This window comes from Typopeltis vanoorti, chromosome 16 (assembly GCF_054136105.1).
Source record: "Typopeltis vanoorti isolate ZY-2024b chromosome 16, IOZ_Tvanoo_1.0, whole genome shotgun sequence".
Classification (NCBI taxonomy): Eukaryota; Metazoa; Arthropoda; class Arachnida; order Uropygi; family Thelyphonidae; genus Typopeltis; species Typopeltis vanoorti.
The window spans coordinates 48129062-48156857 of NC_143564.1; the positions used below are offsets into that span (position 1 = coordinate 48129062).

Here is a 27796-nt window from a genome sequence, read left to right on the forward strand (position 1 = left end):
TTGCTTCCTTGATTTAGAGAAAGCGTTTGATAAAGTAAATCAGCAAATACTCCTAAATTGTCTAATATCGGCATAGACTTGAGGGATAAGAAAATAATTTATCAAATTTACAAAATTGACTGATTAAAATCAATGATAAGGAGAAAAGAATAAATATAAGGAGTCGAGTAAGACAAAGATATATACTTTCACCACTTTTATTTAATTTATATATTGAAAATGCCATTCAGGAAACTAAAGATAAAATAAATAGTGTCATAAAGATAAATGGTGAGCAAGTCAGTGTATGAGATTTGCTGATGACATAGCTCTTGTAGCATAAAACAGAAGAACGTTAAAAACAATACTAGAATTACTAAATAATAACCTCGAAAAATATAAAATGAAAATCAACACAGAGTAGACTAAAATCTTTGTTACAAGCAAAATCCCTATCAATATAGAGCATTTAGCATCAACAAATAAAACAAGTAAAATGCTTTAAATACTTAGGAAGTCTAATAACAGATGGCAGAACAAGAAAAGACATAAGATCAAGAATAAACAATGCAAAAGCTTAATAATTCTCTAAGATGAAAAGCATTTTAACAGGAAACTTCAACCTACAATTGAAAAAAAAAAATAAAGACATTGATATAGTGCATCGCAATGTATGGATGTGAAATCTGGAATCTAGGCAGTGAAGACGCAAGAAGATTGGAGGATTTTGAAATGTGGTGCTGGCGCCGCATGAACAAAATATAATGGACAGAAAAAAAAAAACGAACAAGTGCTGAGAGAGATAAGTGAAATAAAAAAGTCTAAGCAGATCAATCAAAATTTGAAGGGATATATGGTATGGACATATACTTCGGCATGGACTTATGAAAAGAATAACTGAAGGCAAAATAGAAAGAAAAAGAAGAAGAGGCAGACCAAGAAAAAGCTTTGTCAACAAAGTCAAAGAAAGCACGGCTTTGAGAAGTTTGAGAAGCCTGTTCTACCTGGTTGTTTAATCAAGGATTTATTATTTATTTATTTTATGAAGTGAATTGTAATGAAATTCGAATAAAATGCGCTTTTTATGCAATGAGTTTTTATTCTCTTTTATTTTCATTCTTGTTCCACACGGCACTTTTGGAATATGCATGAAAAGGTTTTGAATTTTGAGATTAAACATAAATATCATTCATCCAGTGGTGCTCATAGGTTCTTATGGCCCTGCATCTGCCAAATCTTGGTTCTTGTAATCATAATTTTAATATAAGGTGGTCATTTCTAAAGCAGTATTCAATCAAATGATATCCTCAACTGAATTACACTTACACACACACACACACACACTGGAAATTTGACAAGTGGGATTTAACAGTCAATCTGGAGAAATCTAAGTACATTCGGGAAAGAAACTATGGTAACCTTGTACGGTTACAGGCAAATTCATCGAAAAACAGTTAATCGAAAGACAATTCATCGAATGCAATTCATCGAACAGCAATTCATCAAAAAAGCAATTCGCCGAATAAACAATTCATCGAACAACAATTTAACGAATGGCAATTCATCGAATGGCCACTTCATCGAACGACAATTCATCGAATGGCCACTTCATCGAACGACAATTCATCGAACGAAATTCGTCGAAAATGCAATTCATCGAAAAAACAAATTACCGAAATTTTTTCGATGAATTCTTTCATAATTCTTCGAAAAGTAATTTTTCTTGCAAAGTATTGTTTAAAAATGTTCAGTAACAATATGGAACATTACTCATGATACAGACAACATATGGAAGTGGTCATTGAAACGCAATAATTATTTTCTTGCATTTTAGAACATTTAACGTAAGTGTACATACTGCTTCATTGTGTAGATAGCGATTCATTTGTAGGGAAGACATTTCTTTGTACCAAATTTTGACATAATAACTCTAGTACGACTGAAATTAAAAAATTCATTAAATTTCATCCAGCCAGATCGAATTGCTAATATCATTTCGGAACTTCTTTACGGAAATGTTATGATAAAAGTGATCCATTTGGAACTAAAACTGAACCGTGCAGATAGCTTCTTGTACCGAATATTTCTGTGAATTCTGCTAAGTCTGCGAGTTATTGTAATACATAATCGACACTTTTCTTTGTAGCCCCGAATGTAGCTGAACTGAAAACTGGAACGGTTCGACAATTTTTTGTAAAAGTTTCAAATACCGAATCCGAGTAAAATTTGTCCATTAATAAATGTACGAGGCGCATAATTTTTATCAGTCCTCTTCAACGGATGGTAAGTTAGTAGGCCTAATACGGAGATGACTAGGCTTTTCCTCCTGGAGACAGGCAAATCGGTCCCATGAACACACATATATGCAGACAGGAAACATTTATCGGACAAGAAAGACAATAAGAATCCATATTGTTCTATAATTATTCCTTAGTAAAGTAGCATTGCTATACCAACAATCATTATATTGAGGAGGATGAGGGAAAACAGTATTAATCATTACTACTACTACTACTACTACTACTAATAATAATAATAAATTGATTCTTTGATGTAAATATTTTTCATTTATAATAATAAAATACTTCCAACTCACTTACCATCAGTGTTCCTCCTCCCTCCCCACTGACCTCAAGTTCTGTAGGATGTTATTTTCACGAGGATGAAATACCTTTATGAAATGGTCATTTAACATCTCAACTATATCCGCCTCAGTGGATATCATTCACTGCAATAAGTATGCCCCGCAAAAAAATCGCTTTCAGAACGAAGTCGGATAAACAGTAGTTTACCGTATATAAGTGACCTGAAAGATATATCTCTCTCAAAACAATTAAAAAAAAATTGCACACACATCTTCACCCCACATGCCTTATAATTCATTTTTCGGTGAACTGTATTTTCGATGAATTGTGATTTTTCGATGAATTGTTGTTTTTCGATCAATTGCGTTTCGATGAATTGTGTTTTCGATTAACTGCTGATCGGTGAATTGCTTTTTCGGGGAATTGCCTTTCGAGGAATTTCTTTTTCGATTAACTGTTGTTCGAGGAATTACTTTTTCGATTAACTGTTGTTCGATGAACTGATTTTCGATGAAATGTTTATTCGATGAATTGCTTTTTCGATAAATCTTCGTTCGATGAATTGTCTTTCGGTTAACTGTTTTTCGGTGAACTCTTCGGATACCACCTTGTACAAGACTCCAGTTAGACCGAGCTTCGATTATGCTTTGGTAGCCAGGTTATTTCTGATTACCTTTAAAAGAACTGAATGTTCACAAAATTGTTGCAGTAAAAGTATTGGTGGATTGTATCTTGAAAATTCTAGCATATGTTTTCGCTTTTATGACTGATACCAATTCTCCATTATTTATGTCATGAAAACTGTTGGTCACAAACGAGATGCAATAGCGATACGTGACACGTCTATATTTCAAATAAATATATTGAAAGTTTTGATTATTCTTTGGAAAAGGTAATATCGCCTGTGGTTGAGATAGCAAGTGGGTTATTTGGGTTGGCAATACGTATCTATTGAAGATGCAAATGAGTTCTTGAAGTTAATTAGGAAAAAAGGTCCTAAAATTGAAGAACTTATCGAAATGGCAGAGCAGTGAACTATGAAAGAAAAAAAAAATTGAAGAATTTCCTACCGTACATTTACATTCCCGAGACATTTGAAAAAATTAACTGCTGTCTAAAAAAAAAAAAAAAAAAACTTGGAACCATGATTCAAACTTTGAGCGGAAATCGGAGGTCTCAACCACAGTCAGGAATGGCTTGCTATATAACTACGTGCCTCTTTGGATGTGTCACATAATTATAATCGAGGTTCATAAATTAGTTTATAGTAATTATAACACAGATATCCGTCTCAGTTGCACTTAGTTCAGCCCAGACTTACTTGGGGGGGGGGGGGAATAATAAGAAGGTAATGAAGAAAGTCAGAAGTAATATGAGGAGCTCATTTTTTTAAGGTTAGTTAGCGAGGAAATTTTAGGGAATTGCATTCTCTTAAATTTTTTGTTTACAAGCAGTGCGAATGGCTTTTACGATGACAAATGTTATACGTAGAGGATAGGTTAACGAAATAAAAATATATGAAAAAATAGCCTAACTGTGTGTATGGGGATGTTGAAAATAGAAACAGTAATACTTAAATTACAAATTATTTTAGATATTTCGTGTTTTTTACGGTTAAAATGCCATTGTTGGAGTGGGGAAGAAGAAAAAAAAGAAAGAAGTATACAACATGAGGGTGAGTAGGTTTTTCTCTTACAGAAATATTGTCATTATTTCTTTATTATGCAGATACACGGATATATTATCATGTGACACCTCCACTGCACGAAGGGACTGTCCTCTAATGGAATGGAATAATTTCCTTTCATCCATACGGATGGTAGGGACAGCTATGCTACCATACTAGGGAAGTGATTATGAGCAAGGTGGTTTCCCGTTGCCTTCCTTGCCGTGCTATGTCCTGTGTGTGTTCATGGGTCCGGTTTGCCTGTTTGCGGGATGAAAAACCCCAGAATAAACTGGGGAAAAAAATCCTAGTGTCCATGCCCAAGCTAACTTGGCTATGGCTGAGGAAGATCCTTAAGGTCCTCACGTCACCGACGAGAATCGAACCCAGGACACTCCTTCCCCAAGCATATTGTTGCGAAGCGCAGAGTCACTAGGCTAACCGCGCGGACTGTCCTCTAATACACGATATAATTCACTATCCACACACTCTTATTATTCTAAGGAGAATAAACGAAAGCCACCATTTCAGCTGTAGAATGTCATTCCCAATTAATTTTTTCTTATTTTTTAATTATTAAGAAGTCAAGGACGGTGTGAGAAAGCAGACCGATATTTGTATTGTGTAGAAATACGACCTCCGAATAAGAATCCTGTATTTTGTCAATGCCTTTTTTTTCTAGGTTGAAAGGTTAATAGGTGCCCCTACTGTTGATATGTTTGACTTTTGTTCGTGTCGCAACTGGTGTTTTGGTTTTTTCTTGTTCTGATTTATAGTTATTACCCGTTGTTATGAACTATGATTAAAGCGAAGCATATAATGATACAGAATAAAAAATAAACAATGTGCATTTTTATTTTTTTATTTTATTAAAAAAACATTATGCTCTTATCAAAAATCAATGCACAAAGAGAAGCCCAGTTTCTGTATGAACGACCACATGCGTTTGAAAACTTGCACAATATGTAAAATTCTGCCACTATAAATCAGGGAGAAGTAGGCAGGAATCTATATTTTAGTTTTTTTTTTCGGTGGAGGAGCTAACAATTGACAAATATATGCTTTTCAATGAAGTGCAGCTTAATAACAATAAAACCCATGTTTTGTGAGTCATCGAACTTACATCATGAGTATCAGGTCTTGTATTTAATAATTTAAAAAAAATACATTAGAAAGGATATTTACAAACAAAAAAATTGCTGAATTCAACATTCCAGTACATGTATGAGTGGAAACCGTTGATTTATATAATATGCATGTGACGTGACCGCTATGATGCCACAGAACTTGACAGCAATAACTTGGTCGTGTTCTGTCACACATGTGTTATTTAATTCAACGATTTTGGCTCTATTGTATGCACTAGAATGCTGCAGTTCGTAATTTTTCATGAGTAATTATTCTTTCTTTTTTTTTAATTAAAACTAATTCTCTTTACAAAACACGTGGTCTCTATACCCGTAGTCCAATGAACAATTAGCAAAACTTCGTGGTAACGTAGCAATCCCAAGTATGCAAACAATTAAGTTTGCGCCTGAAACAAAGTTCAAGTCTAAAGATGGTACAACACCAGGGCAGCTCATTGTAAAGGTGGTTAAAGCTTTGATCACTATTCTTATTAGGAGCTAAAATAACCAAGCATATAAAATTGCTTGGTTATCCTAATATACAATATACCCAAGTTAAAAATTTATTCCCATCAATATCTCCTCCAGAGATTTTTATTAAAACTTAATACACCTTGTTGCAACTTATATAGGTAAAGTTGATAAGGCTTTGTATTACTAAAACCTTGGTATTTAGGGTCTAACTACTCACTGAAGAGACCTCAAAAAAGGTCGAAATTATGGGTGGGGTCACTACCCGGTCTGGGTAGTGACCCCACCCATAATGCATTGCAGTATACATCTTCTAGTGAGATGTGCTTTACATTATGGGAAAATACTAAGAATAGTGATCAAAGCTTTAACCACCTTTACAATGAGCTGCCCTGGTGTTGTACCATCTTTAGACTTGAACTTTGTTTCAGGCGCAAACTTAATTGTTTGCATACTTGGGATTAGGAGCTAAAATAACCAAGCATATAAAATTGCTTGGTTATCCTAATATACAATATACCCAAGTTAAAAATTTATTCCCATATATATGTATATATATATATATATATATATATATATAGGATATAGGAATAGGAGTCATGACTAGTAATGTAACAGGGAATATCAATATGTCGTTAATGTAATGTTCGATGTCGTTAAAACATCGAACATTACATTACATTACTGGATTTTAAATCATATTTGAAGAAACACAAAATAAACGTGTTCATAATAAATATTGCTTTTATTGTCTTTATTCTTATTTAAGTCTTATCTGTGAGCATCATGCTGGATCATTTCGAGTGAGTGTTGGTATTGGTCAATCCTTGTTCGCAATTGATATCTACGATAGGCTTTTGGAACGTAACTGGCGCAAACTGGTAAGCATATCACCCGTAGTTAATGTACGATTAACGATGTACGAGTAGTAGAAAGATATTAGCAATTATTATTATTATTATTATTACTGACCTCCAGGGAGTCCAAATACTCATCAAGGGAGAGCACCTACAGCTCTCTTTTTCCACCACTCAATCCACCAACTACAACGAACTGCAACTACCATCATCATCTACACCAACGCCATCTACCGCCCACCACCACTAGTATTTTCACAGACAATCACAAACATCCGTGCCCATGTCGGGATTCGAACCTGCGGCCTTTTGGTTGGAGAGCAGATACGCTAACCACTCGGCCAACCAGGCCGGCATCACAGCATTCGGTATCATATTGTAGCAATATACACTGCTTGGAAAAAAAGTCAAATGCCATTGTGAGGTGGAAGCGCAGGGAGTCAACTGCAAGTGCTATCCACAGTGAACGACTCAAGACACTCACCCAAGTTGACCCTAGGATGCTACGAAGGATAATATGTAAAAACCGCCATTCGACGGCCGACATGTTGAATGCGGAGTTCTGGGGATAGACTGGAGCACTACTCTGCACAAAAACATTCAGAACCTTGGCTCACAACATGGGTTTCTAATGGTAGGACTGCAATATGCTGGCACCACATTACCCAAACGAACATGCAGCTTCTTCTTCAGCGGTGCAAAGAACGTGCACAATGGGACGTGTAAGCTTGGAAAGCTGTGTTATGTGCTGTATTTTTCTGCTTCGTGTGAAAGGAGTTTTAGTAAGTTAAAATTAATCAAAACTACCTATCTAGTATCGAACAAGAGAGAGAGAGAGAGAGATTATCCAATCTTCTCATACTTTCAATAGAATATGATATTGCTAAAGATATCGAAGAGAAAGAAGGTCCTACATCTTATTAAAGTTGCCCTGGTGACTGTTTGTTCCTCACACTGTGGTGTCCGTTGACTTCTTTCCAAGCAGTGCATACTTGTATTAAGCGAACTATTAGTTCAAGTGATTTTCGAATGATTTGTAATTCATCAGTGGTGTCAGTTAATAGCTGTGGATTCCTTGATTACAGTTAATCACATTATTATTATAATGTGATTAACTGTAATGATATTGCGTATCTATCACATTATTATTATAATGTGACAGATACGCAATTGTACTCCTTTTGCAAGGCGATATTATCAAGAAAAGTACTGATTTCTTATAATGCTCTTTAACTATAGAACTTCTTTTAAGCCTTGTCATCTACTTTATTTTCAGATTCTTTTACTTGAACTGTCTTGCGTGGTAGGTTATCATTTTTGAGTTTATATTTTTATAATTTCAGCGTTGTCGCTTCCCTTTGGAAAAATAAATTTATTAACAAAAGTTGCTAATGAAAATGATTTTTTTTGTCAGTTTTTTTTTTCCCGGAATATTTTGCTGTGAGACTTTCATGATATACGAATAAACATTAATAGAATACATGTTTTCCTTGAAGATAATTGCATATAGGGAAAAATTCACTAGTAAGATGAACAACGCTTTTCAATGACAAGGAACACGCAGTAGTGCGTATATGTTTAGACAGGTTATTATTTCTGATACATTCCCTCATTAATGGTGAACCATGACCAGTGGGTTGCTATAACATGTCAAATTCCTTGATGGACGGGGATGAATCAGAAATAATGTGCATGCATTGTTTTACACAAAGATTGGCGAGAAAGCAGCCGAAACATGAGCATCATCGCTAAATAAAACTCCACATTTGCATAGAATCTTCAACATTCTGTTTCTTTTGTACATACGAATTGAGTCGTTCGCGTGCCACGTTCGGCACGCGTGATAAACGTGGCACGCCAACGACTTTTTTTCTGGCATGCAATCCAGGCCTCACCTTTAAAATAATGAAATAAATAAATATATATCCAACATATTCTGATAGATTTTCATTGCATCATACATGAGGAGACTATGTTCAGAAGCTGGCCAAAAGTAACTTCAAGAAGTGATGCAAACAGTAACCAAGGTTGTTAATTACATTTCTGCAAGTACTTTGAATAAAAGATGATTTCAGAATCTATTCTTCGAGGTCTTGTTATAAAACGATTTGTTGATTGCCTGGATGAGATAAATATCTTTTTGATTTATCAAACAAATGTCTTATAAAGAAATGTAGAATATCGTCTGGGTTTGTAAACTGATGTTTTTCGCAGATTTTTGCAAACATTTAAATGACTTGACCTTAAACTACACAGCTCTGGTAAGACATAAAGGCATTTGAAATGAAACCAGGAGTTTTTAAGAGGGATGTAAACAGTGAGAGAGTCAGATATTTTCCAAACCTAAAGAAATACATCAGTGATCTCTAAAAGAATGACAAAACTGACCGCCAATGTAATATCTTCAAAAGCTATTTTTAAACTCCACTGTGTCAACTGTTGAGGAGTTCTCTCTCTAAGATTTGTTAAATTCAGGAATTAGAAGAGACTACAAAATTCGTGAAGTTTCCAGACACTATAAAACTGGATGAATTAAACTTGCAGATGTTTTCGTGGATAAATATGGAAGATTTTGAAATGTAGTTGATTGATTTTCAAAGTAGCTCAGTTTGGAGACAGAAATTTGTTGATCTCAGAGTTGACCTGGAATATATTGAAAAGGAGCGATTAGAGACAGTAGTAACAGAGAGAAATGCGAAAAACGATGTACAAAGGACTTGGAACACTATTCCAGAAACTTTTGTATGTTTAGAAACCCTTGCAACAGCATTACTATCAATTTTTGCTTCTATATGTTCTTGCGAATCATTGTTCTCAGCGATGAACTTTGTTAAGTTTTGTAATAGGAGTAGCCTTACAAATGAAACTAGTAGCGTATGCATATCTCTAAAGGCTACAAAATATAAACCTGAAATAAATTATCCGTCATCAGTGATGCAGCAGCAGAGTCTCATTGATGGTAAATAAATTAAACTTCCACTATGTTTCATTCTCTAGTTTTGATTTGATGTTTTCTGTTAATTTTTTTTAAATATATTATGCGGGTAAAATAACATTTTATTTTATTTGTAATTTTTATGTATTACTCGTAAGGGATTAAGAATTAATAAAATAATATCTTTAATTTTCTTTTCTTTTATTGCGCTTTAGTCAAGTAAAACGATTAATTATCAGATTGTACATTGTAATATATTGAAAACACTTATGTCTGATTGATCTTTATAAAAAAACAAAAACAAAAAATTCAGAATTATTGTTTACTCTCTTTTGCTGATGTTTAAAATTGCGTCTTTTAAATTGTGTGGCTGTATATGGTACTAGAATTACACTTAAAGGCAAATAAAAATATCTACGCTATCAAAAGGGTAGAAGGACTTTCAAGTAAAAATTCCATCACTAATTTTTACATTCATTCAATCTTATGTGACTTACAATAATCACTCTTACGACATTTTTTAAATTTACTGCTCTAGTATGATTTTTCGTTATTTGAAAAGGTTCTCCCAATATTTAAGACGCCAAATAATAATATGTTCCCCAAAATCGCCAAAGATTTGGCGATTTGGGCACTCACACTTAAAAGGGTTGCCCACCCCTTTTGTAAAGAAGTCAGAGACGATTGACTAAGATGGTTTCTAGTCTCTGGAATGTTGAGCATGAAACAGATTGAGGGAATGCCATTGTAGAGTCTAGTGGATAGAAGGACGAGGGGATACGTCGCGAGACGTATAAGTTATTATGGGGTAATTATCAGATTTTCATAGAATAAGTGGAGACAGAGAAGAACAGGAGGCTATCCCTGGACGCTGTAAAAAAAGGTTGTGAACAAATGGGTAAGAACTGGTTTTATAGCGTGGTGAGTTGAGGGTGGTTAGAATGCGTTGCCTGGAAGTGTAGTGGGTGTGAAGACAGTGAATACATTCAAGCCATTGTGTGATGAGTTGAGTGCATAATGGAGGGCTTCCCGATATGAGTTGTTGATTCCAGGGAGGTCTAATAATAACATGCATGCCCGGTCGTACAACACGTTATGTTCCAGACCACTGCAGTATAGTGAATTTCATCGTATAGTTCACCTTTTGTATCATTTGCAGAATGTATGTAATGGCTAAATAACATTTTAAGTAGTCATATACTCGTATGTGTGGAAATTACGTAAATGAAGCATTCGTTCACGTGCTACGCAAAAGAAATATTTAGAATAATTTTCCGAAATGGAAAAATTATTCTGAAGCGCATGGCTTAAAGGAACACGCCGACCTGTTTAGTCATCAATTTACAACATTAAAAGTTTTCCCATTTCGTCAATACCTCAGTCACGTTTAAGGATAACTAGTTTATTTATTTATTTGTCGTATGTCTTGTACACGTGGTTAAAAGACAATAAGATATAATACACATGAGTATAGATAAGATACACATATATGATTTTAAAAAAAAAGTCTACATTCAGGCAAATACGAATATGAAATTTATGACAAGCATCAGACAGAAGATTAGCCTTATTTCAACATTTAGGTTTTTGATCCAGTCGATCGCCTCTGGGGATAGGGGTCAAAGATACCCTTAAAGTCACCTGGATAAGCTGTCAGCTCGCATTCCTGTACTATATGGTAAATGGTTTGGGTCTCGGCTCCACAGCGACAGTGGGGATTTGGTATCTTACCCCACTTTGAAAGTACGTCTCCACATACACCATATCCTGTACGAATCCTGTTAGCCCTCGTCCATATATTCCTGGGCAGGTCAAATCCAGATGGTTTTTGGAAGATGTTTATGTGATTGCGAACTTCAGATAATACTGCTTGGGATCAGAGTACATCTCATCTACTCACCATACTGTCATTATGGCTAAGAAGATTACGGGCGGTTTTTATGGCAGGTCTTCTGGATTTTAGTCTATTGGATAAAGCATCTGGAATAAATTCATGTATTAGGAGGTTTGGGTTATTTAAAATTCTTTTATATTCGCAGAGCAACGCTTCCTGTAGTCGCAGTTCTGGAGGAGCAATATGGCTCAAAGTGGGGAGCCATTGTAAGGGTGTACTCCTAATGCAACCTCCTGTTATTAAACGCAGAGTGGAGTTAAGTTGAGTGTCTAGTTTATTGACATGGTAACTATTGAGCCAGACAGGAGCACCATACTCTGCTGCACTGTAAACTAGGCCCATTGCAGTGCACGGCAGAGTTGTGGCACTTGAGCCCCATATAGTACCACAAAGTTTCTAAACTATGTTATTTCTGGTGCGAACTTTAGCAGCGATATTAATAATATGCTGTTTATATGTCAGAGTTCTATCCAGATATTTAGGTGTCGGATTAAACGAAATTAATGTTCCATCAGCATATATCTCTGATTTTTGATTTACAAGACTATTGTTCAGGTGAAAGCAAGAACATTAACACCAAATTCTGGTTTTACCAGAATTTGGTGTTAATGTTCTTGCTTTTGTTAATGTTCTTGCCATTTTTTATAGAACTGCCATAAATTCGACAGACCATTTGTCAATATTTCTTCAGTTCTTTTGATAGACTTGTCGCTGATCGCCAAAGCTAGATCATCTGCATAAGCAAACTTCCTGCTGGCTGTTTCAGGAATATCTGCGATGTAAAGGCCAAAAAGCAGTGGTGAGAGCTCTGAGCCCTGAGGCAATCCATTTTTAAGCACTCTTTGTTTACTGATGCTTCCTCTGGTGACTACCCTGAAATATCGATCACACAGTAAGTTGTTTAGGAGGTGACCAAATATTTACATGGATGACCTTAAGAAATTTATATACGAGTCCCTCCCTCCAAACAGTATCGTAAGCCGCTGTTAAGTCAATAAAGATTGCAGTAGTCTTCAGGCATCTTTGAAATCCTACTTCAGTGTAGGTTGTTAAGCTGAGAACTTGATCTGTGCAGCTGCGATCTCTTCTGAACCCTGCTTGTTCTATTGGGACACGTTCCAAAATTTTATCACTGAACCTGTTCAATATTAGTTTCTCCAACAATTTGTAGGTTGCACTTAAAAGGGCTATGGGGCGATAGCTTTCAGTGCTGTCTGCTGGCTTACCTGGGTTTTAACACAGCAATGATTTTTTGTCCTTTTAAATTCTTTAGGAACGCAGCCACTTTCAAGTATATCATTAAAGAACTTAGCCAGCTACGATCTTGCATGAGGTCCACAGTGCGTCAGGAATTCATTATGAACATTGTCAAATCCAGGAGCCTTCCCCATTTTGATATTCTGAAGAGCCGAGGATATTTCCTCACGGGAAAAAGGCAAAGAGAATTGTTGATTCTTTTGAGTTACAGACTTCATAGCCTTTAGTTTGCTTTTTTCCTCTTTGGTATGTTCTTTATCTATCGGAGCTCTAGAAAGTGAAACAATATGAGTAGCTATCTGATTCGGATCGACAAGAGGAGGTTTCTTTCATACAGAGGGGCTAGAACCAAGCTTTTTAAGTAGCGACCAGACTTTTCTACTAGAGTGTTTGAAATCTATGTTTTCAGTTATTTGAATCCACTTTTCCCTACGAGCAGCGTTGAGACTATGGAGCAGTTCTTCTCCTATCTCAGGATCCTTACTTTCAAGGGATTCGCTTTCATTGGTCCATCCAGGCACGTATTCTTTTCGGTAGCCTCGAGGAATGTGCATTTTTGCCACCGCTATAACTAATCCAGTGAACGGTGTATAGTTTTTGTAAGTTGTGGGAATTCTTCTAAGGCGTGCGTCTAGATCCGCAGTGAAGTTTTCCCAGTCGGCTTTTTGGAAATTCCATCTTGGCCTAGGAAACGATGTTATCACTGGAATTTGGGCTCCTAATTCCATAAAGATGGGACGGTGCTGGCTATTTGGAAAAACTTCAAGAATATGTCTGAAAGTCTCTGGAGGCTGATTTTCACTATCAGTGGGGACGAATGTCAAATCTGGGTTATATTCCTTATTCCTGGCTCTTGATTTAAAGGTGCTCTTTTCCTTGGCATCAAAAACCAAGTGAAGACGGTGTTCATCTACCCATTCAGGTAATATTTCCCCGTTTTGATCATTCCGATCGTATTTCCAAGAAGTATGATGGCTGTTGCAATTCTAGCTCGCCTCCTCGTGGTGCACTGTGGGCATGCTAAAGAGCTAGAGCGACTGGCGGCCAGACCATTGTGCAATTGTGCAATCTCCTGACCACACTTACACATGGAAACCCAAAACCTTCACAACGGTTCTTCTTCGAACCAGCTGATAAGGAATATTGGACATAATATCCGTATCTTCCAGTTAAATGTTGAGAGTATTAGCGCATCAAAATGTCAATGTCTTTCTAAACTTCTACGAGAAAAAAAACGTCGATCTACTTCTCATTCAAGAATCGCATATCGAAACTGAAGATCAAGTTAAATCTAGAGCAATAATCCCTGGCTACGACATTCTCGGGATTACTTACAGTCGTAGCTACATAACATATGTCCGAAATGGTATTGAGAATGCTGTGCTGATATCTTATTCGACTGATGACGAAATCCATAAGAGCACTGTTAAAATAGCGGACATTACGACATTACGATTGTGAATGTATATAAACCACCTGCAACTGTTTGGCTAAATGATGTTCTACAGACATACTCCAACCCAACGGTGCACCCAGGATAACTAGTATTAACTAGTGTCGCACTTTTCACTTGACTGAGAACTTTATCTTTGTTTTTAACAAATGTAATAATAGTAGTGCTAGGTAAGTTTAGCCTACGGCAGCGCTTCCCAAACTGTGGGCCGCGGCCCTCCTGGGAGTTGTAAGTTTTGTTTGGGGGGGGGGGGGGGGGGTGTGCGTGAAATAATAAAAACAAATTTAAAATGTTTTAAGACTAAGTAGATTTTTTTAATCTTAAAAGAAACGTATTTAATTTTTATTATTTATTATTTCTTTTTGTTATTTTTTATATTTTAATGGAAAAAATCAGACATTGGTGTTGGTTCACAAATTTTGCTTTCTGCGTATTTCGGCGCTTAATGAATATTAGTAAATATATGCTTATTCATATAAGTTTCATTTCAAAGGTATTGATAAGAAGCACAAAAAAGCTTACAACCGCAAAATCTTGAATATAAACTGTATTTATTATAATAATATGTCTATATTACGATTTTTTTTTCGATGGGGCCGTGAAATATTTAATTTTTCCAAAGGGGGCCTTGGCATCCATAAGTTTGGGAAGCATTGACCTACGGCATCTCTACGATGCACCATTGTCAGCAAATTTAATCATTTCATTCTCAGTAGGTAATGCAATAGGTTACGCGACTTCTTTTCGCTGGAAACAATAGCAACCATACTTGGAATTTCATCAAAGCTATGACATTATTAACAACTATAAAAGAAAATAATAGGTATAAACAATTTACAATTCACAGCCAGCGAAAGACTAAAACACAAAGAGACATAATGAGCAACGAATGTTGTAAATAAACGGCCACGGAAAAGCGCAGCGATTGTTTCACGAGAGCCGATTGTTGCTAAAACCTTCAACTGCTGCATTGTACTATGGGAAGGATGGAATGCTTTGATAAACACCTAGAGCAAAAAGGATATTAAAGAAACTGATATAACCACAAGAAAGAACAACTTAAAATCCTCCCATGTTTCATCAAATTGTAATAATCTGTTCTTTTTCTTTTAGGATATATAAGAAGACCTAAAATTAATTGATTTTTGTTCTGGATGTTCATCAGAATTTTCCAGCCTTCCCCCCATCTCATAAAAATGGACGCTCGTTATAATTGAAAAGCGTGGTATAGTTGGAACGTCGTAAAGCGAAGCGTCATAAGACTGGTATTACTCCAAGAATAATAACTTGAAGGATTATAGGCCCCAAGGCCTATAAATGCTTCTGGCGTTATGGTTGAGCATAATCACTAAAGCTTTGGTTAGATTAGTTTAAAAAAAAATAAAAGTAATAAATAAAAAAGTATAAATAACATTTTCGGAATAATATCTTTATCGCAAGCAAATAAAAGAAGTTAGCTGTTAGATGATTCTCAAAGCAGGGGGATATATTTATGAGAACAAACTGTAAGCAAAAACGGTATTTTGACGTGCAGTATTTAGTCTGCTTCTAATGGAAAGACGTCGTTTTCTTGAACGGATGTATATAATTTACATCCTTTCAATCAATTGGAAAATTCTAAATCCCCTCCCATTCAAATATATATATATATATATATATATATATATATATAATAATTTTTGTACTGTTTCAGAAAAAAATTTTTTTTTTAAAAAGGCCTTTGAAATTTTAAAAGACAATGCAATTCAAAATTGTCACAATTAAAATATATACTTTGTGTACTTATATGTGTGTGTGTAGTAAGCAGATGATAGTGCCCACTCTGCTGGGTTCTAAAGAGTTAGAGAAAAAATAAAAAAGATTCCCGATAATTTTAAAAGTAACTAAAGTGAAAAATTATGGTAGATGAATCACAGAAGTATCGGCAGTTGTTACGTTAGAGCAGTGCTTCCCAAACATATGGATGTAAAGGTCCCCTTGGAAAAATTAAAATATTTCACAGCCCCCATCGAAAAAGAAATCGTAATACAGACATATATTATTATAATATTTATTGTATTTATATTCAATACAAAACATACACAGCGAATATTGCAAAAATCAAATGCAAATACAGGGTGTCCCAAAATTCATGCAAGAAGTAATTTTGATAGAAAACACAGGTTTTTAATTAAAAAGTGTAATTTCTTATTGATTCATAAAGTATACAGTATAGGGTTATGCATGGAATAGCATAGCGGGTAAATGGCCTCCACGGCTTTGCTGGCACATACGCACTCTTTTCTCGAAATTTTCCATGACCGTTTTGCATAAATGTGGCTGAATTTCGTTGATACAGCGCTCAATTTCCTCCTTCAAGGCGTGGGTGGTCGTGGACTTGTTGGCATAAACCTTAGACTTCAAAAAAACCCCAAACAAAAAAGTCCAACGGCGTTAAGTCACATGATCTGGGCAGCCAATTCTGATCACCAAAACGGGAAATTACACGACCAGGAAATGACTCATGCAGTAATTGAATTGTTTCTCGGGCTGTATGGCATGTGGCACCGTCTTGTTGAAACCACATGTCGTCCACATTCATATCTTGCAATTTAGGCACAAAAAACTGTATTATCATGTCGCGATAGCGAGCACCATTAACTATTATTGCCTTACCAGCCGCATTTTCGAAGAAGAATGGACCGATGATGCCTCTAACCCAAAATCCGCACCAAACAGTGACACGTTGTGGATGCATTTGTTTCTCAACAATCACTCGTGGATTTTCTGAACCCCAAATGCGACAATTTTGTCGATTAACGAAGCCATCAAGATGAAAACGAGCCTCATCGCTGAAGATGATTTTGTTCGAAAAATAAGCATCCACTTGTTGTTGTTCCATAATCCATTCAACGAACTCTCTTCGCTGTGTGTGGTCATTTTTAATAACCCTGAACTGTCAGCTGACACGCTGTCTTTTTTTTTTCTCGTTGGCAACACTTTACCGCACAAATGGTGCTAAATTTAAATCTTGCGTGAATTTTGGGACACCCTGTATTACATTTTAGCATCTTACATACACATTTGACATCGTACATTAGTCTTAAAACATTTTAAATTTGTGTTCATTATTTCACGGCGCCCCCTTTAACAAAATTAACGGTCCCCAACGGGGCCGCGGCCCAGTTTGGGAAGCGCTGCGCTAGAGCAACCTAACTTCTTGTTCACTTTATTTCTGTGATGTTTTTTTTTTTTTCTGGCTATCACATCAAGTAATTACTTGTTCTTTTTTTTTTTTCCTCTCTCTCTTCTTTCCTCTCCACCCCCAAACTCTCGTTATAAACTTTTTTTTTTCCCACTTCAAATACCCATGGCACTTCAAATTGTAAAACCAAACTTCCTTCACATTGGTTATTCATTTCGCTGCAATGTATTCACCATGCTGACTTAAGCAGTGTTCTTTGCCGATGTCTTTTTACAAACAAAGTGCTAGCTTAACAATAATTAAACATGTTTCTTATTAATATGCAGTGCACAGTTTAACTGCATATAAACGTTTTAAGCGAAGTTACTGCTTGGCAAATAAATTCATGTTCATCTTTCCTAACTAAATTATTCGTTAACTTGTGTTATATCACACGTAATATCATGAGAAACTTCGACTGTTACAACAGAAACGTTTTCCCATCAAGGCTAAGAGTTATATCAGCGCTTCCCAACCTGTGGGTCGCGGCCCCCTTGGGGGTCGTTAGTTTTGTTGTGCATCCATAAGTTTGGGAAGCACTGAGCTATATCGTTATGCAGAGGTAGGAACGCTACGATTGGGCCAGTGTCAGAAGGGTGCTAGTAACATGATATTTTATTGAAAATGGAACACTGAAAGAAGGCTACGAATTTGTCAAGGGCGCGAATAACCAAGCTAGTCTTCCGATGCACTTAGTTTCTAAAATGTCTTATATTTTATAATCCGTATATATCGAAACAGATGGAAAAAAATGGCTCGTCGGTAATTGATGATTTTTAGGGTATACTGCTTAAACGTATGCCGATGGATGCACTAAATGAATAAGGAGAATCACGCAACTTTTTACAGTAATCACACTAGGAAAACAGGTCTTTTTTTTTTTTTTTCTTGCAACTGAAATGGTCGCGGATTGCTCCGGATTGTTGACACTTGAATGAATCCGCATGATCTACCGTACGTTGGGAGAAGAAAAAATAAAAATAAAAACTTTAGAATTATGCGCCTTTTTAAATGGAAAATGAAAAATGTCACAAGGCAAGTAATTGTATGGAGTCTCAGTAACTCAGCCGGTATAGACGGAGGCCTTTAGTCGGAAAGACTTGGGTTCGATTCTCGTCTATGACGTGAGGAACCTTTATCTGGTGTCTTTACCAGATAAAACTGGTTTCATACATAAGGAAATATGCGAATATCATAGACGTACGTTCAGGATGTGCTAAGTGTGCGGTACTCTTCCACAGAATAGCAATATCGACGATATTATATTTTTGCATTTATTCTCTGTAAAGATTCCCCTAATTGTTTCTTGCTTTCCGTGATTCCTAAAAGTAAACACAATCTCGAGGTTTATGACCATTTTGATTACATGCGTCTTCACCAATCTTCCTCTGTTTGTTTCGTATTTCCTGTTTCTTATTCCAGCATTTAAGTCCCCTACTAGTATTAAATAGTCTACACCCTCTGTCCAAAAAGAAACCGAACTTTTGATAGAAAATAAAACACAGGCCAATTATAATTATTCAAATCATTTATTTCAATCAATATACTCTCCATCAGCGTTTGGCACGGTCAATCAATTCGTCAAATGAATTTTTTATAACGGTTTTTGGGATACTGTTGAGGATCGTGGTTACTGCCGCTTGAACGTTTTCAATGGTGTCGTATCGCTTTCCTTTCATCGGCAAATGAAGTCGGGGGAAGAGAAAGAAGTCACAGGGTGCTAAATCAGGTGAATACGGCGAGTAATCCATCGCACAAACTTGGTTTTTGCTCAAAAACTGTCTCACAATGTTCGAACGATGAGATGGTGCATAATCGTGCAAAAGTGACCAGCTGCCTGCATGACGATATTCATGCCTTACGCGACGAATTCTCGCTATCAATCGCTTCAAAACTTCGAGATAAAACTCACCATTGACTGTTTGGCCAGACGGAACTAATTCTTTGTGGATAATGCCCTTGGAATCGTAGAAACAAATTAGTATTGTCTTTACTTTTGACTTCTCCAAGCGACTTTTTTTCGGATGCCTCTCTTCTGGTGGTCTCCACTCAGCACTCTGGCGCTTTGTTTCGGACTCACTCAAAACTTGAAACGATCGTCACCAGTAACGATCGTTTCAAGGAAGTATGATTCCTTACGAGCGGTTTTAATCAGGTCCTTGCAGTGTTCAATTCGCTTCAATTTTTGGTCGTCAGTCAACTTGTGGGGAACAAATCGCGAATTTAATTTATGAAAGCCCAAGCTCTCGGTCAAAATGTTGTGCACAGTTGATTTTTGAATCCCCAATTCATCTTCAATCAATCTCACGGACGATTTCGGGTTTTCTTTGATGAAATCACGCACTTTTTGAATGTTAATTTCGCTTAGTCCAGTTTTTGGACGACCCGGCTTTTCGTCGTCCTCAAGCGTCTCACGACCCACTTTAAAATTGCTTAAATCACTCGTAAACTTGAGTACGGGATAAGCATTCATCACCGTATGCTTTTTGAAACATTTAATCAGTTTCGGTAAAAGTTTTGCCAAGTTTAACACAAAAGTCAATCGCAGGCTCTCTGTTTGAAACTCATTTTCCGACCGTTCGTCAAAACACACTGTCACTCTTGGCACTATAACTCGGCTTCTAATGAAACAAATGTCGTAAACAGTTGACACAACAGTAATGAAGGTTGCCGCTTTCGACAACAGGTGGCGCCATTAGTTTCTTCTATTTTCGAAAAGTTCGGTTTTTTTGGGACAGAGGGTGTATTTTATTTGTTTTATCAATGATTTTCTGAAGTCCTTCTTAAAGGTTTCACTGTCTTTTTCTCTTCCTTCTTCTGGTAAACATCGCATTACATTCGCGTTAATAGCCCGAATGTGCGGTCACAAATACATACACCTCTCAGCACTTTCAAAAGATGTACAGGTGGCGCACCAGGGCAAATTTTTAGCTGTTTAATCGCTCTTGAAAAGACATTGATGATGGAACTGAAGGAAACAACTTCATTTTATGATGAAGGGCTAATACAATTCCTACCGGAAAAAATGAGATTGGAACTTGTATTTCAAGATTTCTTTGATTCATACGGTAAAAATATTAATTTCTCAAGTGATTGCTTTTTCTGACTTCTGTGTTTATTAAATGGGTGTATTTAAAAATCTTATCAAAATTCAAATTATCCGTGTCTCACTTTAGTATTTGCTAATGATAATCTAAGATCACGACGAAGCGTATACCCTTTGTGTTTCTCAGAAAAACCGCGCGAGTGAAGCATAGCTATTGTTCATTTGACTTTGATGCTTTCCTTATTTAAAATTACGAGTATATGCGTGTGTGTGTGTGTGTGTGTGTGTGTGTGTGTGTGTGTGTGTTGGTAGATGGATAAAAGAATGCAACATTTTAGTACCCTAATAGCAGATTGCATTTATTTAAAAGACATCAGAAGACTGTATTGCAAGCTTATGAAAACAATTACAAAAAATATTTTTTGTATTTTTTTTTTTTTGTAATTGCTCAGTATTTTTAAATATTACAGTATTGCCTTCTTCTTTGTTAGTAACTCTTTAGTAGTCTAGTGTGCGCGAGTGCGTGTGTGTGTGTGTGTGTGTGTGTGTGTGTGTGTGTGTGTGTGTGTGTGTGTGTGTGTTGACAGCCGAATACAAACAAACCAAACAGCATTGGTTAAATGCCAATTTCAAATATTCAATTTTTTATCAACTTCACGAAATGTGGCAAATCTACTTACCACATTTGGGTGATAGAATCTTTTTAGAGTAAATAATTACTGAAACGGGTTTTAGAAGCTCGAAGTGACTTGATTTTTCGAGCCAATTCAGGGTCTCGATAAGAAAGAAGGAGGTCTTACAATGGGCAGTAGGTTTGAAAGGGGATTATCTAAACCAGTAACGAACAGCACAGCGTGAAGAACAAACAACCATCGCTCACCTTAATAAGATGTAGGACCTCCTTTCGCTGTAGTGACTACAGCAGTCATACGGAGCATACTTTCAACAAGCGTACGAAAGCGATCAGTGGGAATTATGGACCATTCTTTCTGTACGCATGTAATGAAGTCGAAGACTGGTGTGTCGGGCGGACGTCCTTTGACCTCACTGACATTCCGGTTCATCCATAAATGTTCAATAAAATTGAGATCAGGGCTCTGTAGAGGCCAGTCAAGTGTGGTGGTGTTCATGTCATTCACATTCACAAACCACACAGTTACAGCAGCAACCTTGTCACACGGTGCATTGTCTTACTGAAAGGGACAATTGTCAGTTCCATAGAAACACCAGAAAGTAGGAAGCATTGCATTGTCCAGAATGTTCAAATACTTTTGGGAGTTAATTGTTCGTGGCACCACAAATAGCGGTCCTAAGTCAAACCAGAACCATACCATCACACCGTCACCTCCGAATTTCATAATGGGGGTTACTCAATATGGTATGAGTTCACTGGGCATCGGCCACACCGACAATCATCCATCTGCTCGGTAGAGGATGTAGCGTGATTCGTCGCCCCATAACACAGCTTTCTAAGCTTCCCAGTGTACACGATCTTTACATCACTGAAGATGACGCTGCATATTTGTTCGAGTAATGTGGAAGTTGCATATTGCGGTTCTACCATGGAAATCCATGTTGTGAGTCTCAGTTCTGAATGTTTTTGTGCAGACTCGTGTTCCAGTCGATGCCAGAACTCCTTACTCAACACGTCCGTCGACGTATGGCTGTTTTTACATATTATTCGTAGTAATACCCTACGGTCACTTCTGGTGAGTGGGGTGGGTTGTCCACTGTGGGTAGCACTTGCAGTTTACTCCCAGCTTTCATCTTAGTAGGATTCACTAACTGTTGACTCGGGATGGCTCAATTGTCGACAATTTACCAAACAGATAGGCCTTCCTCTTTCAAACTTCGTCGGTTTCCTTCTCGGAGCCATTTTATTCGAATACAGTTGCAATGACTTGGGAGCATCATATTCCTCCAATTATACTGGCTACAAACAGGTGACTCGTTACATGGCACGATGTCCCTTCCCTATAGGTATGCCCGTTAACTTTTTTATAAGGAGTTTAACTACTTTTACACATAAAAGTAGTTAAACTATTTTATTTTATTTTATTTTTTATTGCTTAAAACAAGCTAATTAGATTTTAAAAAAATGAAACGAAATGTCCCAATAGTCTTAACATGGCGGCCTGCACATCTGATCTGCAGTTTGAACATTTGCTGCAAACATCAGTGTCACTCTTGTGGAGAAAAAATATCGTCTTCATTATTGATAATTTGATATGGATGGAATGAAAACTGAATTTTATTCATAAGAGTTATTTCAAAGTTTATTATGAAATAATGAATATATTATTACGACCTTTAAGATAACTAACCTGAAAGTTTTTGTTTTAGGACTTGAATTTCTTCATTCAGACTACAGCAGGACCCTTCTGATATTTTTAATTTTTTTTTTAGATCTGGATGAAAAACAAAATCAAACAGCATGATTAAAATAATAAATATTACACTAATTCTTACAAATATTAAATACTAGTTCATAAAATATTGCACCAGCAGCATTTCAAATTCGCAGCAACATCATCAAGCACAATCACAAAAGTTCCAACAAGCATCGACAAACCGTGGGTGTTGGACGCAAAGCAAATATTTTCATTCACGATGTGATGATTATCACGAACACAAGACTGTAAGTTCATTAAATTCCTGCTTTGTGAATTTAAATTAAATTCCTGCTTCAGTGAATTTTTACTGATCCTGTGCTTGAGAGGTTGAACTACTTATATTCAAATCAGCACCGTATGTGGGGTGTAGGTTATTATTTAGAAAGTAGTTTACCGACATTTTCTTGCAACTCTTCAAGAGTTGCAAGAAAATGTCGTCATGTTATAGTTTGGAAATACTTCCTGAGGAAGGATCTTCCAGAGGACAGAGATAGATGGAATAAAACAAGATAATTAAAGGTAGGTTCGATCTGTTTGCAGTTGCACTGAAAAGATATCCTGGACATCAGCTGCTCTTGTTTTAAGAAATTTGAAGAATAATGTTTGCCAGATCAGTGGCGCAGTGACCATGGAATTGTCTACCAAACAGACAGTTCTGAAACATTGCATCTGTAAGATAGCGGTTGAAGTAGTCTGTGAGGGAGGGATTTCTGTGAGTCGAATCGTTCTTCTCTGGATAGCATTGAGAAAATTTAGAGGGGGTTGGAAAACCGTCCCAATATTTGAGCTTAGTTCTTTAGATGCCGATGAAGCTACTGATGTGATGCATTTATACCAGGAGTGGATGGAGGTAAATGTTAGTCCAAGGAAAGAGAGAGAGAGAGAGAGAGAAAGATCTGATCCGTTCTGTGAGAAAAAAAAAAGGTAAGACTGCGTTTCAGTGGTACTGAAGGTGATCAGATTGTCCTCGTTCCATTGAAGTATGGTATGAAGAGTAATGTTTAAGGCACTGGTTGAAAATGAACTTGAAGTCTGGGATGCCCGAGCACTACATGGTTTCTCAAATTAGCTGGATGAATGAAGAGTACTGTTATTCACAAAGCGGTGAATAGGATTAGGTGATTGAAAGGAGGTCATTCACATATACGAGAAAGAGTGGTGTAGTATAATTAAACCATGAGGCACTCCTGTATTGGTGGCTAAGCTCGAAGAGAGGATACCACTCACCATAACACACAGTGAACGACCAGAGAGAAAGCTGGCTACCCAGTTACAGAGGGTGGGGCAGGTAAACCAATGGATGGAAATGTCAAGAGCAACAGCACGTGTTTCTTCGAACCGTTTCATGGCACGTGTCCAGTAGTGGGTGATGCAGGCTAAGAACTCAGCAGTGGACCTTGAATGGCGGCTTTCTTAGCCTACGTCATTCATTACTGGACATGTGCCATGCACATGTTCAGTAATGCCATGTAAAGCCATGCAGAGGTTCTGAGAAATTGACTATTGATGAGTTTCTCCATCATTTTGGAAAGGATTGATATGATGGCTATTGCTCGGTAGTTTGACGATAGACTTCCACTCCCTTATTTTCGAACAGGCTGGATGTTTGAGTGTTTTCATGGGTTGGGATAAGCACCTGCTAAGTATAAATGAATCTAGAGATGACAGAGAACAGCTATTAACTCTGGAGCACATTGAATACATTGGAAAAAGACCATCAGGACCGAAAGCCGTTTTAATATCCAAGTTGTTTATTATCTTCTGATATCTTTTTGCCGAAAACCATAGGAGGCATACGGTGCTCAGTTTCTAGTATGGTAGCATCAATGTAGGAGCTGGAGGAAATTAGTGATGCTAGGAGGGCAACTTTAATTTCAGATGTTGTAACAGAAGAAATGGCATCTTGGGGAGAGCGAGAAAGGTAGAAGTGTGAGAAGTTGCGTCCGATAGCCTTAGTAAAGGACCAGACAGCATAGCTTCCATCTGTAGAGGAGACACGTTTTTTGCTGGCTTTGTCCTTCATGAAGTCAGATTTAGGAATCTAATGATTATTTTGCTCTTGTCGCGTGCTTCAGAATAGACTGAGTATGAAGGTGGTGTTCTTGATTCAAGTCGCCTGTAATAATCTGATTTTTTTTAATCTTCTTTGATAGCTTTCTGTTGAGCCAGCACTTGGAAAGTAGACCAGAATTTTGGGTAGAATGAAGAAGGCCTTCATGCACACGAGGATAAGTTCTGAGACTCGTTCAGAGCAGGTGGCCCAGAAGGACTGAAGCAATGGTCAGACGATGGAAAGGAAGCGTAGAAATTTCCGTAGTCATCCCATTAGTTTTATAGTGCCAAATGACAAGAGGTTTGAAGTGGTTGGAGGAAGGGCGTTCTCTGAGAGGAGATGCACAAGATTATGATCTGATTACCAAGAGGAGAAATGACCTCTACGGTGTATCTGGAAGAAACACTAGTTAAATATATCAAGGCTTTTGGGAAATATGAAGATGATTATCACGAATTCGAATAGCTAGATGTACGATTTGGGTTAGGTCATGGCTTGTAGCAAAAACGTCTGCATCTTGTCTGGCTTTGTTTGTGCTGTTTTAAAAGAGGAACCAGCTGGAAGTTGTGAACGTCTCAGGGGAAAAGAGCACTTATAACATTAATAGCAACATTTAAAGACAGCTTGCCAAAATGAGCTGTTATAATTCCTAAGACTTTTTTTCCCTTTTCTCTTCTGCTCTTCCACACATTCTCAGGTATGCACCAATCTTAAGGGACATGCCTAACAACATTAACATAAATTTTATATTTCGGATATGCCAGAAGTACACCAGGCTGCAAAAATAGTTTTGGATGTGCGTGTATTTTTGGCAATCCCACTAGGATTTGGAACTAGGACGCGTGTTGATATCGTGAGTAGATGTGAACCAAAGACTAGATAAGCTAGGAATCCTGTTCTGGAGATCACTTGTTTTACCATATCACTTCAGGATTTATTATGCATGAAAATCGTTTACTTCCTTTAGTGCCACCATCAAATGCAGCAAATTATTTTACCAGCAGGTCACAATTCGTGGTCTGTATACACGATGAAAAAGTTATATTAAAATGAAATTACTTTCCCCATTGCTTTTTAGTTTATTTACTTATTTTCTTCATCAGAGCGATATGTTCCTTGTGTGGAAAAACGAAAGTTAATGTGTGTTACCAACAACCACCTGAGAACATTTCGTTTCGTAAATTTCCGTATTCAAAACAGCCAACACAACATCCAGCCAAGCTTGTAATAGAAAAGTTAGTACGAAAAGTAGGCTTTATGAGGTATTCGCATATGTTTTATTTTATTTCATGAAAATATATTTTTATTTTTTAATTCTGTTCACATAATGTAAACCTGCATAAGTTGTGCTAAGGATTAGATATTCGCGGCATCTGCTATAGAAAATAAATATGGATCATTAATCGGTACAGCTGTCTCACACTTTGTGTGTGTGTGTGTGTGTGGAGGGGGGGGAGTATAAACACTTATCACTCAAAAGGCGAATTAACACGTTCATTGCCAATCACGCGATGCGAGTTCTCACCAAACGGTCGATCACGCGTTATCGCGTGGACGTCTCTAACTAAATAAAAAAATAAAAAAAATTTGGCCACCACACGAAATTCCAATTTTCAGCTTGGCAATGAACGATATCGCGCGATCACGCGATGCGAGTTCTCACCAAACGGTCGATCACGCGTTATCGCGTGGACGTCGCTAACTAAATAAAAAAAAATTGCCCACCACACGAAATTCCAATTTTCAGCTTGATAATGAAAGTGTTAAGTGCCAAGGCACCAACTATCAAAATCTTAAAGGTTGGCACTCAGTACGTTTCGTTAAAATATTATTTTAATGAAACATACTGAAAAGACATTCAAATAACTGCAATGTAAATATTAATTATGCGTATAAAGTTTTATGAAAATGACCAAATCATTATCTGAAAATTTATAGTAACAAAAAACCCTTCACCATCATAATTGCAATTACGGTTATTTTTTATAGAAATAATTTAATTGCTTTAGCACTTACAGTTTTAGTAGTATTAATACGCCGAAATGGAAACGGCTGCTTACCATTTATGATTCGCTGGTTTCTTTCTCGTTCCTTATCAGACTCTGGATTTATTTCCTGTGAGAGAAAGAGAAGTTTTAAGTTAGCGGGAATAATGAATATGAACATTTCCTACACAGTCTGAAATCCACGTGCAAATTGCCTTTCTGTTTTATTTAATTTATGGGCATGCTATGGCAATGCTAACATAAAATGAAAATATTTCGTTTTTAAATCCACTAGTACTTCTTTTCATTGCACTTCTTTAAATTGAAAATGAAAATTAAAAAGTTTCGATATTGTCAGACCAATTACACAGTGAATTATTTCTCATTATTTTTACCCAATAAAGGTTATAAACGTATAATATATTAATGCCGTGAGTGGTCCAAGGGTTGAATAATTTGAATCCCTACTCGAGAAATTAAATATAGAACATTCTCAAGCCACTTCCTCTAATAAGGAGGGCGGTTGCGTTCATACCGGAAATGATTTCATATTTGTCTAATTCATCTCATTCATTTGGATGAGCAAACGAAGCAGCTAAGAAACGTTTTCTTGGTCTACATTAAGTGTTCTTAAACATGCCTACTCTGCAGGGAGAACAAAGAAACGCACCTGAGGCAGCCACCTACGGCGCAGCCGATTATACCGGAGGCAAAATCGGACGACGAACTGAACAGACAAAAAAATACAGGTGAGCCCTATAATTTGAACTCCTTAAATATACTAATAGCAAAACGGTCTAGAGACTATAAAAGCCAGCTTAGTGGATCTTGTGCAAGAACTCTTTGATAAACAGAACGAACAAATAACAAAA

General features: G+C 36.8%; 1 protein-coding gene across 2 annotated transcripts in view; it reads right to left on the bottom strand.

The window, feature by feature from the left end:
* The window catches only part of LOC150098004 (uncharacterized), a 307571-nt gene that overhangs the window by 242919 nt on the left and 36856 nt on the right, over positions 1-27796 (bottom strand). For both annotated transcript variants that reach the window (XM_090406477.1, XM_090406476.1), the window contains exons 5-6: positions 27000-27054; positions 22818-22901 (exon numbers count right to left, since the gene is read on the bottom strand). In XM_090406477.1, coding sequence (XP_090262603.1) covers positions 22818-22901; positions 27000-27054 — 139 coding nt within the window. The remainder of the gene's footprint in view (positions 1-22817; positions 22902-26999; positions 27055-27796) is intronic.